Below are 14,965 nucleotides of genomic sequence, written 5' to 3'. Positions count from 1 at the left end.
CAGGCAAGAAGATGCACAGGGTAAGTTTGTTCTCTTATTTCTGCTAAGAAAATCTGACAAGTAGAGACACAACCTCCCAAACCGTTGACGTTAAACCTAGATAATGTTACACAGCACTACATCTTTATCTCAATTAAAGCGGGTATGATAAATGAAGGGGCATTAGGAAACACATAAGCCACCAAACATAAACATTCCCTCCATTTTTTAACTGTGTTCAAAAGGGAAGGTACAATGGCACAGGCCTCACGCGTTGCGGGCTATCACTGCCCCGTGTTGTCCCTGTAGACAACATCCCTTTGAGATGAGTCAAAACGTCCAGTCACAAGCACACTGCAGCCAGCGACTCGGAGACCTCCCCTTTCAGCTGGAGCACAGAGACCCATCAGACCCCTACCCTGAAGCTGCTTTAATTCTCTCCTCCCATCACCTCCTTTCTCCTTCAAGCCCACTCAGGCTGTGCTGCAGTACCATGAGCACACAATACAGCAGATAATTAGTGCTGCCTCAATCCCGACTCATCCCAGGTTTAAAACTGACCAACCTACACTCCAATCCACAGGCACAGGGCAGCAGAGGACCTGCTCCTGTATTTGGGTAAGCACCACCAAGGGCTCGGCACTTTCCCGTGCTGTCTACCTGCACGAGCCTGATCCACAGTCAACTCCCACAACAGATTATATGATTTCACCATATTTAAAGTACATTAGTCAACCCAAGTCACCAGGGACATTTGAAATCACTTACAATAAATCAGAAGATTAGTATCAAGGGAGGCAGTGACATAGCACCAAAAGAAGTGTACGCTAGTGTTAGTCAAGAAGCCATTAGAAACATCTCCCAGTGTCAACAAATTTTTCACTATAAACACCACAGAAAGAAGACATTGCAGTCTTCAGGGCAAATGCTGGGCTGTGAAGGCAAAGTGGTTACCTGGAAGGGGTATGTCAATATTTAATACCAAAGTGCATGTCCGGTCCTGCACATTTCATTTAATTTCAAGCTTTTCCAGCCTTATTTCCTGTTTCATTCACAGCAATCACAGAAGATTAATTACCCAAACTTAGGAAATGTGTTTTCAGTCAGACAAGAAATGTTGACCGTGTCTCTACTTCCACCTTCAGTAACAAAGTTCTGTGCCAACACAAGTTTTATGCTTGCTGCAATGTCCACATTATTTGACTGCAAAGCAGATGGGATTTTCAGTGCCAAGACTCCATTCAAAACATTTGCTCCTCTGGGAGAGGATGAGCCTGTTCCATGGCTCTGGATGTCAGGCTAATTTTAATTAAAAATTAAAAATCTTTCCTCAAAAGTCACTATAACAGCATTGACAAAGAAAAAAAAAAAAAACAAACACCAAAACAAACAAAAAAAAAGAAAAAACTTGGAGGATCTGAAAGAAACACAAAGAATAGAAAGAAAAACTAAAGTAATGCTGCATAATATCTTTCATCAGCTCTCTTCCCTTCCATATAGGGGCTGCATTTCATACCAAACATGATAGGGAATACTACTTCAAGCCCTTACTACACAGCTGGAGTGGCTATTCCTTTAGTATGGAATATCTGAAGAATTACCAGTGTTCCTGCACTGAAAGAATAAGCTGAAGCTCCTTTTCAAATTCAATAATTGTGCCACTATAACCTATTTACTAAAGGCAGAAGTTTACAGCAATTGCATAGATTTTCTTCTGGTTTAAACAATGACTGAACAACATCTGTGACATGACGTTGTTTTCTCTTCCTCCAGACACCCAAATAAACCTCTCTGTTCTACGTTCCTGTGGATAAGGAACACGACTGCTTCACTGAACATGATTAATCTTCCACAAGGAATCAACAGGTACTCAAACTGCAGGCATTTCACTGCTGAGCAGCAAGACAAGGACGCAGATAGATCTCATTCAACACAGTCCATTGAAGGAGATGGAAATCTCTGCTGTGAAAGTAAATGCTGTTCTTCAAGAACCACTGGGCCTTTCACAGTTTCGTTCCCCTCCTCCCACCTTCTTTCTCAGAGCCAGGCCACTGAGCAAACTGTTCAGATGACAGAGCACCAGAGGCAGGCACACGCTCACTCTCCTCGCTGACATCCAGCGCCCTGCCTGGCGTCACCAGCCACGGCAGAGAAACCCCTCCTTGTGCAGCCACCCCTTCCAGCTGCCAGCAACAACACTCACACCCCCAGCCACAACAACTGCGTGGCCACCAGGAAAAAACGTCTGAAGAACTGCATTATCTTCCACAGATCCTCTATTTAAGAGTCCACGTGAAGTTCAACTTTCAGTTTCCTACCTTCTTACAGCTTACATTATACCAAAGAGAAACATGGTGTTCTAAGATGCCTCTGCAAGCATATTCTTCTCAAGGGATTCCTAAATTTATGAGCTCAACATCAAGAAGTCTGTATAGTAAATCCAAGGTTTGAGAAGGAAGAGAGAACTGCCAATCTTTTCACAAAAAGGAATCGCAATACCCTGCTTCTTTAACAATTTTGCAAGCTCATTCTCATCCTGAAAATTTCAGTGCAGTCAAGGTTTCCCTGACTTACTCTTTATTTCTGAATTCAGTCTTAACAGCCTCTGAAGCAAGAGCAAAGTGGTAGGTTGTCAGAAGTGACTATTAGGAGAATACACAAAGCACACATGCTGCAGAAAGCAAAGACTTGAACTGATTGGCACCTGGCTCCCCGGCAGATATTTTCTTTGCAGGAAGATTGAAGGGTAGCAAGAAGAGCACGACACTCTGGGCCACGTTCTGCTGTCAGTCACTCTCCCACGCTTCCACTGATTTTTAATGACATTTACAACCATTAAGAAAATTAATAGCCATCAAAATCAGGAGGGAAGATGCAGCCTAGCAGACAAAGCAAAGGAAAATCATTTCTGCTCCAGCTCCCACCAGTGATTTATCAGGAGCATTAGGGCAAGGCACTACTGGTCCTTGGTGTCCAACCTTAGGCCCTCCACAGTGAACCACAGATGCACACACCAACTAAGAAGGAACTGCAAACTAAGCATGAACCAACAGTGGCAAAAATGTCAGATCTACATTTATCTCATTGTTTTCCCCACATATGAAAATACTGACCCATAAAGCACTTGGAGATGGTTGAAGCACAGTGAATTTGAAACCCAAGGATTACTAGAATGAAGATATACTGTCATCCAAAAATCATTTTTTCACTGTTTTAAAGGCCAAAAATAATCCCTCTTCTTTTTTGTTCAAAGGTCAAACGGACAGTCATATTTATGGAAAAAACCCACACACCCTTAGTATTTTGATTAAAAAGCTGGAGTCCACTTGGCAAGTTTCTAAACCTTTTTTTTTTCAAAGCAGTCTCTACTTTACTGTTAATAATGCCCATCCCTGGAAATGGATAACTAAGTCATTCAGCTTTATTCTAGACAGCAAAAACAGCCTGCTCACAATACTCACTAGATTTATTACAGCAGCAAACAAGAAACTCTCATGGTACAGCAGAATCCCATGACAGCAGGAACCAGCCATGGTAAGAGGCACCTGCCAATCTCAAACAGCCAAAACAAACAGCCAAAACACTGGGAAGTAACAAAAAAAGCAGTATCACAGCTTCGTCATTGAGAAATACCTGCTCAGTACTGTTTGAAATGTACTGCAGGGAATGCACCATGGGGTATCTTTAGGAGATTGAGGGGGAAAAGAGGTGTTATTTTAAAAATTGTTGGAACTGTCTCACTGCAAATGCAATTACCTAACATTGCTCAGTTGATGTTAATTGTCCATACATAAATAAAAAACGAGGCCACGTTTTTGTTTTCAAAATTCTTGCCTTACCTTTGGGTTTGCATCATCAGAAATCTCATACATAAAATATGCATGGACGTTCACACACTTCAAAGTATGTAGAACTTATTTCTAAGAAAAAAAATACTATTTCTGATTCTCATCTGCTAATACAGTTTCTCTTTAGGTCTAAGAAAAACATTATGCAAAATATAAATGCAAAATAATTGTATTTGGGAATACAATTATCTATTCTCAACAAAATCCTCTGATTTAGCTTAATCTCAGCTTTCTTCAGGCAACACTTACTGTACCACATGTGACATCTTTGAAAACAAAATCTTACAAAACCTAAATCCATTTCTGTGTGCTAATAAGGTTTAAGTTTTAAATTTTTCAAAAGGAGAAAAATATTTCATTTTATTTAGCCTTTCTTTAAGCACTAGAAATCCAAGAAAGAAAAGTTCCTTAGTGACAGTGCCAAGCATTCAACAGTCCCATTCTTAATATCAAGAAATTAGTGATCTGGAGTTTAAGAAGCATTAGATAACCATTTTTTAGTCATCTTTTCTGAAGTCCTGGTAATTACTCTTTTAATCAATGAAAGCAATTATTCCTTTTAAATTTTTCATCCAATGAGAAAATCATGCAATCCCTCAGTCACAGGAATAAGAACTTGAGGGAAGCTGCAGCATACTTTGAACAGCGCAAGAACTCTTACCCATGAAACAAGCTGATATTCTGAGCAGACATGTGGGGGAGGTGCTCCAAGGGCCCAGAAGAGCTTTACTCCATTTTAAACCTCTCACTTTGCCACGGCCTGGGAAGTAAAAGTGGCCACAGGTGCAAATATCAAGCAAGGTTACAGCAGAAGCAGCAGCACCATCTTCCTACGCCTTCAAGGAATTGGGAGCAGCTGCCCCTGTGGAGGATCCACCCCTCCTGCAAACTCCAGCCACAACCACATACCACAGCAGCATTTCAGCAAATTTTGAGTCCAAATGGGGGAAAAGAGAGCTACTTGCAGCAAGCAGCATTTTTTTCTTATTAAAACTCTATTGTCTGAGGAAGGGAGACAGGACAGAGCTGGCACATGTTCCACAGAGCAGCAGTGATGGTTGGAGCATTCTGAGTGATGTTTTCCCCATAGATGAATGTTAAAAACTCACTTTCCACCAGAACAACATTGGCATAAAATGGATGACAGAGCAACAGCTTCTACACCAGTTCTGCCTAACAGGAAATTTTCCAGCAACCCTCTCACTCATGGAAGAGCCATTCCAGCCACTGCAGGTCACTCAGCACCTTGAGATCTGCCAAGCAGAGGGAGAAAATGGGGCTCTGAGAGCTGGACAAGGCTAAGAGGAGAATCAGCCATGCCCCCCAGCCAGCAGCCAAGAGCGAGCTGCACGGTGATCCCTCGCTGAACCTTCCTGGCTCTCCGAACAGCACATCCTGCCATTCACGTTACAGGCAATGAATGGTAATCCCTCTCCTCAAATTACCCTCCTGGTTTCAACAGAGCGAGACCAAGAATGTACGTGACTGAGTGTACTTCCAGTTCAGATTTAAGTAATTGCAACTTGACAGGTTTCTTAAGCTCAGTTAGTAATGGCACACATCTAGCAGAAACACTCAAATCCAGAAACAACACATGCCTTTCTATTAAGTTTCTCAAAAAAATACTTAATATTATTTAAAAGCTTACTAAAAACTCAGATTAAAGTAGGAGAACATAGCCTTCACCATACCCTCATGCCCTGGACACCACAGTCTGTGCCTGGCAGGTTACCTCTTGTATTTCCCACTCTACTGGCCCTGTCCCATCAGTCATGGGACAGCCCAAGTGACAAAGCCAACAAATCACTTTAAGTACTGAAAATGGCAGCACTGGTAACAACAAATGTCCACAAATCCTGGAACATGAGTCCCCTCTTCCAAAACCTAGAGAGTATTGTTAAATGCTCCTGATTTTTAAGCCTATGAAGTAAAGGCCTTTTAACTTTGCATCTGGTTCTGACTTCTTCATGTTTTCCTCAACAACCACAAGAGCTAAAACTTCATTCACCATTGACGTGATCAGTTAAAATGTATGCTTTTCAATTGTCTTTTCCCTTTCCTGGTGTTGTCCCTGCATTCTTAAATATTGTGCAAAACAGGAAAATTTTACGCAATGATTAAATAATACATTTTTTTTGGCACAAATTCCACCCTACCATGTTTCCCGCTCTCTTCTTCCTCAACAGTCTGGCGGACTGTGCACTGAAACACATCACCTCCCTGATCCAGTGAAAAGACAGACAACAAATCTGCAAAAGGTTCAAACAGAGAGAGCGCTCCCCAGCCAGCTCACAGAGATTTTTCTCAGCCTGACCCTGCAAACTGTTAAGTGCTTACAGAAGATGGATTGACAGGGTATGGCACAGATGCAGAAATGAATGGCACAGGCCAGGGCTGACTCAGCCAGCACTGCTGCCAATGACGCTGCATCGGCAGACGGTGCAAAAAAAAAAGTTATTTTATTGAGTGCACATACATGCACAAGCTCTCTGAATGGATTATACATGCTGAAGTATCAATCATCTTCCAACACCTGGCTGTTTGTGGAATCAAGCACTATGTTATCTAGGAACACACAGAACAAAACTGATGCAACTAGCACTGCTCAAAACACCAATAAACAAGCCACAATCTACCCATGCAACCCACAATCTAATTACTTCTAAAGACTCCAAAAGGCTTGAACTATTTGAGGTAGGTCTCTTTTCTCATAAATCCTGTATGAGGAGATGAGTAAAACCCTATTAGGTTAGCCATACTTATTAACATAGAAGGAAATTGTATCATGTTAAACTCATCTGGTACTCAAAAGTACCGACAAATTATATGCAATAAATTGAACAGTTAAAAAAAAAAAAAAAATCACTCTTTTTTATGTACTAAATCTACCAGCTTTTTCCTCCAAAAAGGCCCCTCAGTGCACACAGGTCTGTGAATGATTTTGGGAAGACCAAGGCTTCAGCCTCTGTTCTCCCACAGCTAACAAAGCAAGGCCAACCTTTCACACTGATGCAGATGGGACTCTCAGCATAGCCTCTCACCTCTGAAAAACCAAACATTCTTGTTGAGTTTCACAGAATCGTGGTTTGGGTTGGAAGGGACCTTTAAGGATCACCTTGCTCCATGCCCTGCCATGGGCAGGGACATCTTCCACTAGGCCAGGCTGCTCCAAGCCCTGTCCAACCTGGCCTTGGACACTCCCAGGGACTGGGCAGCCACAGCTCCTCTGGGCAGCACATCCTTTCCAAGAAGGACTTCACCCCACCTTGGAGGATCCATCAGACTCTTCCTATCACTTCTATAATCACAGTTATAATGTTCCACTACCAAAAAAAAAAAAAAAAAAAAAAAAAAAAAAAGTATTATTCAGAGCTCCACCAAGGCCCAGCCCTGTGAGGGATGCTGAGCTCTTCCAGGCCCTGCTTTGATGCAGGATCAGGTCCCACTGAGGACCAGAGGCAATTTACAGTCTCTCCCATGGGGAATATTACCACCACGTAGTTACTAACACCACATCTTTACTCCCCAGCCAAAACGAAAAATGAGGCACAAGTATTTCTGAGTATCCTTTTTATTTATGTTCCTGAACATGTAAAATTTACTGGCTGGGTGCTAACACTAATAGCCTTGAGAGCTCTCACTCTGTCAATGAATATAGCTTCTGTTTTCATATTTTATATACGCTCTGTGACATATAAACACATACCTTAACACTACTGACTTATAAATATGCTTTTTAACCACTGCAGGAACTATATATGCAAAGGTATGTTTGATAGGCATTAAACAACTTTAAAGAGATATCGTTTTAGTTTTCTTATGTTGAACTACTAACTAATATAGCAATAAAATAAGTTTGTCACAGCAAAGCAATATTCCATTAAATCACCAGGTCTTCAGAAAAATTTGGGGTTTGTTCATGCAGGCACATGCCTGCCTTCACTTGTAAAAGAGGATCTCAGTTTCATCAGTACAGATAACATGGAACAATTTGTTCTCAATTTGCAGAGAATTCTAAATTGTCATGGCCTTTATGCAAATTATGACACTCAGTGCTCTTTCTGTTGCACCTGAGCCAAATACCTGAGAGACAGCAGCAACCCAGAACAGGTAAATATATGTACACCTAAAACCTACAGGTACCACTTCTCATCAAATGAAAGCCATCATCTGCAACAGTAACCACGAGAAATATTAAATATAAATAGTAATTTATCCTTCCATTATTATAACAAATCAAAAAATTATCTAAAATTACTTCATTATTTATGTGTTCATACTTATACATGTAATGATGGCAGACACACCAATCTAGTTTAAAGCCAAATTTTCAGAGCCTCATCAACAGGACTTAAAGACAGCACTTGGTTTACTGAACTGTTTATTATTATTATTATAAATTCATATTAATTCTACTTGCAATCTGGATAATACTACAATATTCCTTTTGCAGGACAGCTTTAAAAAATTCTTCTAGGATTGTTTTGAACCTTTTGAGCTCTGCATAATAGTTCCCACTTGAGCTAATTGTTTTTAAAGGGAAATTTAATTTTTAAAAGTGTGTTTTTCTAACTAATGGGAATCTGTGCTAAAGTAAACAATGAGTCCACCTTGATAGGAATTTTTGCTCTATCTTTATCAAAATAAGGAAAGAAAGACATGTAATAGCATGCTGAAACACATGCAGTAGCAGAATTGTTGAATTTTAAAAAACAATTAGAAGACAATTTTCTATTCCACTTCTGTTTGAAATAGATCATCCTGCCCTGCCTCATTTAATATTAACTGGGTATGTTCTAGTCTCTAGAAGAAAACACAAATGCAGTTCCCTAATCCACTTGCATTCTTGTTTCAAAGGCATTTACAATTAGCCAGCCTGTCAATAAACTATTGTCCTCACACATCACGTCTGTTCAGCAACATGTTTAAAAGAAACTCGAGTCTTTCCAGGATTGCCACCAGCTTTGAACAAAACATTTACATTACACCCAACCCACCTGCCAAGGCAAAACCGAGAAATGTGAAATGGGCATGAGAAACCAAAGTTTCCACCTCCTTGAGGGATATTAATGAATAACTTCATGGTTTCAACGAAGCCTTATCTTCCCAGAAGGGAATTAGAGAGGTCATCTCTAGCCAGAGACAATGAATCACTTATTTATTCTTTCCTTGTCTGCTGTACATACATATGTATCACAAGTCTTCTCTGCAACCCAGGACTTTCAAACTCATTGTCCTCAACATCTACTCCCCATTTCCCCATTGGTGCAAGAGAAAGAATGAAAGAGAAAAGAAAGAGACAGGAAAGATACAACGCAGAAGGATATGAAAGACACAGAACAGTCATGATGCCTATGCTTAAAGTACAGAAGATCAAATTTTACATTTCTCTTGAAAAAAGGGTTACTCCTAACCCCACCCTGTCCCTCCCAAAAAAAAAAAAAGTAAGAAATACTACATTTCACTTGGTTATTGTATTTGTTTTTACTATCACTGCCCCTCAAGCTGTGCAAGGAGAGATTTCACTGGTGAAAAAAAAAAAAAAATTAGTAAGGGTGCTACATTTGAGTTTGGTAGGTGTTTATAAAATAAACATTATTCCTCCCATGGGGAAGAAAGTCAAATTCATCCCCAGGCAAGCTGCTGTCTGACAAACAAAGTTTCAAAGTGTCAAAATTTCCTACTGGGACTTTAGCATTTACAGTAACAAAACAAAACAGAAAAAAGGCTAGAGATCTGTATTTACTTTCTCCAAAAAACCCTTAACCAGAATGAAACCCTGGACATGATGCGAGTGAAACCATAATGGTGACACTGTGCTATATTTAAGCAATTCTTTGAGAAATAAGAGCATGACATAAACAATGGAAACACACATAAATCAGATAAATCAGAAGTCCTAACACCTACAGTTATGGGACTGTCCACAAATTAATACCTTTCCGCATTTGTTAACTGGGTGCATATACCAATTCAGAATACACTTATTTTATTATTATTATTATTTGATTAACATGGACTTATTTTAATTGAAAGTCACTTGTCATCATGTCAAAAAAGGCACTTCATAAAGAACATTATTGTCTTTTCTACCTAAATTTTGCTAAAATAAGATGGCCTAACAGTTGCTCCATTGCGTTCTTGCATAGCACTTCTGCTACCAAAAACTATCTTGTCAGCACAAAAATTGTAGCTGCCTAAATAAACAACAAAACTAGTTATCTCTCAAAAAAAGTAGGTTGAGTCTCATTATTCAGACTTATATATGTGGGCACATACCATGTCTATTCATGGAATAAACTATAGATGAATAATCCATAAAAAACTAATACTAACTTCTATATTGCAGCCCAGGGACTGACAAGTAAGAGCTTGTGGGGAGAAGAATTTAATTCTAATCTGTATCTCAAGTGACAATAAAAAGGATATAAAGTGCCTAGAATCAACAAATAACTTATCCTCTGTACTTAGGGACACAATTTGCCAGATCTGGATTTAGCTGTCATTACAACTTTTGCTTTCAAATGCAAAACAGAGTGATGTTATTTTCCCGTTCAATTTTATTCATGTTATATAGAATGCAGTAAAACTCGTCATGCCAGAGGATTTGCAAAGGGATGATGTGAAGGTTAATTACTGGCTGCTCATAAAGCATCCTGCCTGTCGAAAGCCCCATGTGTAAAAATGACCTTGTTATCAAAGCTGTTGAGTGCTCCCAATGGCCACTTTCAATAGACAAAATGTATATTTTTTCTGTAGCTCTTGAAAACCAAATTAGTTGCATTCAAATATCTACCTCTGGTTAGAGGAGGTTTTGGCATTGTGTCTGTACCCCATTTCTGCAGGGAGTGGGGGTTAAACTACCACGAATTTTGCTTAAATCTCACCTTTCCAGCTCCAAATGAAAACAACTAAAATGCAGGTATCACAGAACCAACGTCTGAAAGATACCTGCTAAACCTACCCACAGAGTCAGGCAACAAGTGAATGCAGATCTTACCCTTGTGCCCTAATTACCCCCTGGAAACCAAAAACACTACTTGAAACAATAAAGCACAGCTATTTCTGTGATCAACAGTATTTGTAGGGTGAGTTAGCATTGGGAAAAATTTATAAGAAGACCAAGCACGAAGAGCACTGCTCAACAAAATGGAGCCTGCAATGCTACGCACAATGCTTTAGTATCTTCTTGCTATTTATACACATAAAATAATTAGGAATGAGAACACCTCAATAGTAATTAAAGCACAGTCCCATAGGACTTCAGAAATCTTTTCAGAGATGGTTTCTCTGGTGACAGCTTTGCCAGCGAGCAGAGTTTGACGTGTCCTGTAAAAATACAACTTCATGCCTGGTACTGCCACATTGCAGAGAACAACATCTGAAGCGTGATCATGCCTCTCTCTACCCGTATCCTCCTCCTCGGCTTGGAAATAATCAGCTATGGATACTGCCAGGAAAATGCCTCATCTCCACTAATATTCAACTCCCCCTCTACAATGATGGTATCTTAACAAAATGAAGAACTGCAAAAACTTCTCGTGCTTGTGTCTTTCAGGAGCTTTCTCCAACAGTGCTTGTCCAAATCTTCCTTCTCCCTTTAAGCAGTAGTTCTATCAAAGAAAGGAAATATTTCCTTTGAAGCATCCTCGAGAGCCCAGTGGAAACAGCAAGCAGAGATGTCATTGTGGCACAAAAAAGAGCTCTGTGAGAACAGGCAGCTGGCCTACCTGAAGGTTAAAGTAGCTCCCACTGAAAACCTGCTCTGAATACTTCAGAGCAGAGCATGATGCAGGAGAGGCATTTACACACACTATGTCTGTGTACCAAGGTGTGAAAAAACCCAACCTCCGAGCACAGGCTGGATGAAATCCACTGAAATACACCATTAACAGAAATCTACACAAAAGCCAATCCACTCTCTCGTATCAGTGTCCTATAGGAAGGCCAGAATGAAGCCATTGAGAAAAATGAGACATTTACAGATAATTCAAAAAAAAGACAGGATCCAAGTACCGACTGATTAAAGATCAGTGTAAAACATGTTCTGTTAATCGCTTATTAGATAAAAATCTGTGTAATCACTCTATATTCTCCACAAATATTCATATAATATTGGCCATTAAATTTTAAGTTGGATATGAAAATATAAATCATATTTTTCAAGACTGCATCCGTCTGTAGTACATCTTCTGTAACGCTGATATCACCACCTCGCATTTTTTTCTCTTGCATCATTTTCCAGCAGGAAGAAAAACCCTGAAGGAATCTCCATATTTTCCAATCACGTTGCCTGTATCCGGGCAGGTTATGTGACCGCCAAACCAGAGCCCCCAGAGCAGGCCTGAACCACAGCAAAGTCCGCGCACAACCCGAGCCTTCGCTCTCGAATTAAAAGCATCCTCCACCTCCCTCACCTCCAACTTGGCCAAGGTGCCAGCAGGTATCTGCCGACTTTGGTTTCGGATACAAAGGGCTCGGTATGGTGACTGTATATCGGGGTCATGTTAAGAGGGAAGGAATTATTTTTTTAAATAAAGGTTAAAAAAATCAACAACAATAATAACAGTAATAATAGCCTTGCTCGGAAAATAATAACTAAAAAAAAAAAAAAAAAAAAGACCAACACCGAAACTGCAAAAATAAACATCCATAGGATTACGAACAAGGGAAAAAAAAAAAAAATCCTTTCAGGATTTTCGCCGGCATTCCGGAACCCAGTCGAGCCGATCCCCCCCTCGCCCACCGGCGGCCCCGGGGGTTCCAGCCAGGTCCGGCCGCTCGGGGGCAGCGGGCGCGGGCATCCCCCGGCCCCGCGCACCGCGGATGCCCCGCGGCCGCTCCGCGCCCGCCCCCGCGGCGGGGCCGCTGGACCCGGGCGGGCTCTTACCGTGGCCGAGGCGACGCTGTTGTCCGCCAGAGTCAAGTGGTGCGGCTCCCACCGCCGCAGGAACTTGGAGGTGAGGATCTTGCTGAGAAACGTCCGGGGGTGCCGGATGACACACACCTGGATGTCCCCCTCCTGCAGCAGCTTGTACCTCATGCCGTTGCAGTGGAGCAGGGCTCTCCGGCACGGCGCGGCACCCATTTTATTCCCCTCGGGAGCGGACATCTCGCCCAGCAGCGGCTTGCTCTCCTCGGGCAGCCTGCGGTCGCTGCCCCCGCCGGAGCCGCCGGTGCGATCCATGGCAGCCCCGCGGGCCGGGTCTGGGGTGGCGCTCGGCCGCCCGCGGGGACCGGTCTCTACGACGGGTAGAGACGGGTACAACCAAAGAAAATAAAATTCAAAATAAAAACAACAACAAAAAAAAAAATCCAACCCCACGCGGCAGATTAAAAAAAAAAAATTGCACGCTGTAGAAAAAAAAAATAAAAACAAAACAACAAAACCTGTCGGGGAAGATGGGGTAGGGACTGAGCCGCACCGAGGGGAGAAGGGGGAAAGGGAAGCGATAAAATCCTTATTCAAACTTCCCAATCCGCCCCCGGCGGGTCACAGCGCCGCGTCCATGCTGCCGGGCGGGCGCCGGCCGAGCGGAGGGTCGGCTCCCGCGGGGGCGGCGGACAAAAGCCGGCGGTGGTGGCGGCGGTGGCGGCGGCGCGGGGAGCTCCTTTCGGCGGCGGCGGGGGCTGCGGGGCGTCCGGCAGCGGCTCCTTCCTTCCCCCCGGGGCGTGTGCGCGGGAGCGTGCGGCGGCGCGCGTGCATGTATGTATGTATGTATGTGGGTGCGGGAGCGCGCCCGTGGGAGCGGGTGTGAGCGTGTGTGTGTGCGAGCGTGCCTGCCTCTGTGTGTGCGTGTCTGTGTGTGCGGGTCCCCACGCGCGCCGCCGCCGCCGCGGCAGAAGCAGCAGCAGCAGCAGCACCAGCAGGAGGAGGAGGAGGAGGCTGAGGAGGCGGCGGGAGCGGCGGGCGCTGCCGACACAGCCCCTCTGCCGGAGCGGCTCCGCGCGCCGCGATTGGCCCCGCCGCCGTCACGTGCCGCCCTGCCTGACGTCAATGGCCGCGGAGCCGCTCCGGGCAGCGGCGGCCGCGGGAGGTGCGCGGGAAGCGCCGCGCCCCTCGCGGAGCCGCGGGCTTGTTCGGGCTGGGGAAGACCTGTGAGATCATCGGCTCCGACCCGCGAGCGAACGCCGCCTCGTCAGCTAGCCCGCGGCACCGAGTGCCGTGTCCTGTCTTCTCCTTAAACACCTCCAGGGACGGTGATTCCAGCGCCTCCCTGGGCAGCCCGTTCCGATGTCCAATCACCGTTTTTGTGAAGAAATCCCTCCTAACGTCCAGCCTAAACGTCGCCCAGCGCGGCTCATCGGGGCATGAGGCTGGGCAGGGCTGGAGGTGTGCGGGCACCGCCAGGCCCCTGCACCATGCGGGGAACCCCCAGGTGGAAGCTGCGGGAAGGGGGAGACCCAGTGCGGTCAGTGTCGCCTTCCCGCAGCGCTCGCAGGAGCCCGGGCAGGGCGCAGGGGTTGTGACCACCTCTCCTTGGAGGTGACAAATCGCAGTCGTAGGCTGAGTTTTGAGCATCCTCACTCCAGCGTTAAGCTCTTGTACAACCCCTGCAGAGAGTGGCCATGGCCGTGCCAGGCTGCTGGCACTCCAGCAGTGATATTCCCTTTCCTCTGGCTTTATGGGGAAACTGGGAACGGCTGCGCTCCCCAATGCACCAGCCCTTGGAAGCCCGGGGAGAGAGCAGCGCCTTCTCACACTCTGCTGAGCAGGGTGTGGAGTGTCCTCTGATCGTCGGCAAAGCAGCACAATCCTTTATCAAGAAAAAAAGAAGGCATTGAAAAAAACAACTCCCTTCTAAGCCCTCTAAACCCCTTAACAGATGAGGGATGCTGTGTGCAATATGGATGCCATGCCCAGAGAAATTATACCATCGACATTGCTTTTTTTCTCAGTGGTAGAACTCAGATCCTGTTTCCAAATCCTCATTTGCACAACCAGGTTAGGAAATACATTTTATGTAATGCATGCACATGCCATTGAACTGCAGGACCCCTCACAATGAGTATTACCAAGGTCTAGAATTTAGAAGGAATTTACAGGGCTGTTTTAGATCGTGCTTGCAACATATTCAGAGAAAGAATAAATCTTTATACTTGAAATACTTAAAAGTGTAAGCTCACCTCTGACTGAG

General features: G+C 43.8%; 1 protein-coding gene across 2 annotated transcripts in view; it reads right to left on the bottom strand.

The window, feature by feature from the left end:
• Positions 1-13,716, bottom strand: part of CMIP (c-Maf inducing protein) — a 130,523-nt gene extending 116,807 nt beyond the window's left edge. For both annotated transcript variants that reach the window (XM_053952618.1, XM_053952619.1), the window contains exon 1: positions 12,718-13,716. In XM_053952618.1, the coding sequence (XP_053808593.1) occupies positions 12,718-13,014 (297 nt within the window). In that variant the 5' untranslated portion in view covers positions 13,015-13,716. The remainder of the gene's footprint in view (positions 1-12,717) is intronic.
• Between the last annotated feature and the right edge of the window lie 1,249 nt (positions 13,717-14,965).

The sequence above is a fragment of the Vidua chalybeata genome, chromosome 11 (genome assembly GCF_026979565.1).
Source record: "Vidua chalybeata isolate OUT-0048 chromosome 11, bVidCha1 merged haplotype, whole genome shotgun sequence".
NCBI lineage: Eukaryota > Metazoa > Chordata > Aves > Passeriformes > Viduidae > Vidua > Vidua chalybeata.
This window is presented reverse-complemented; position numbering and strand designations above follow the sequence as displayed.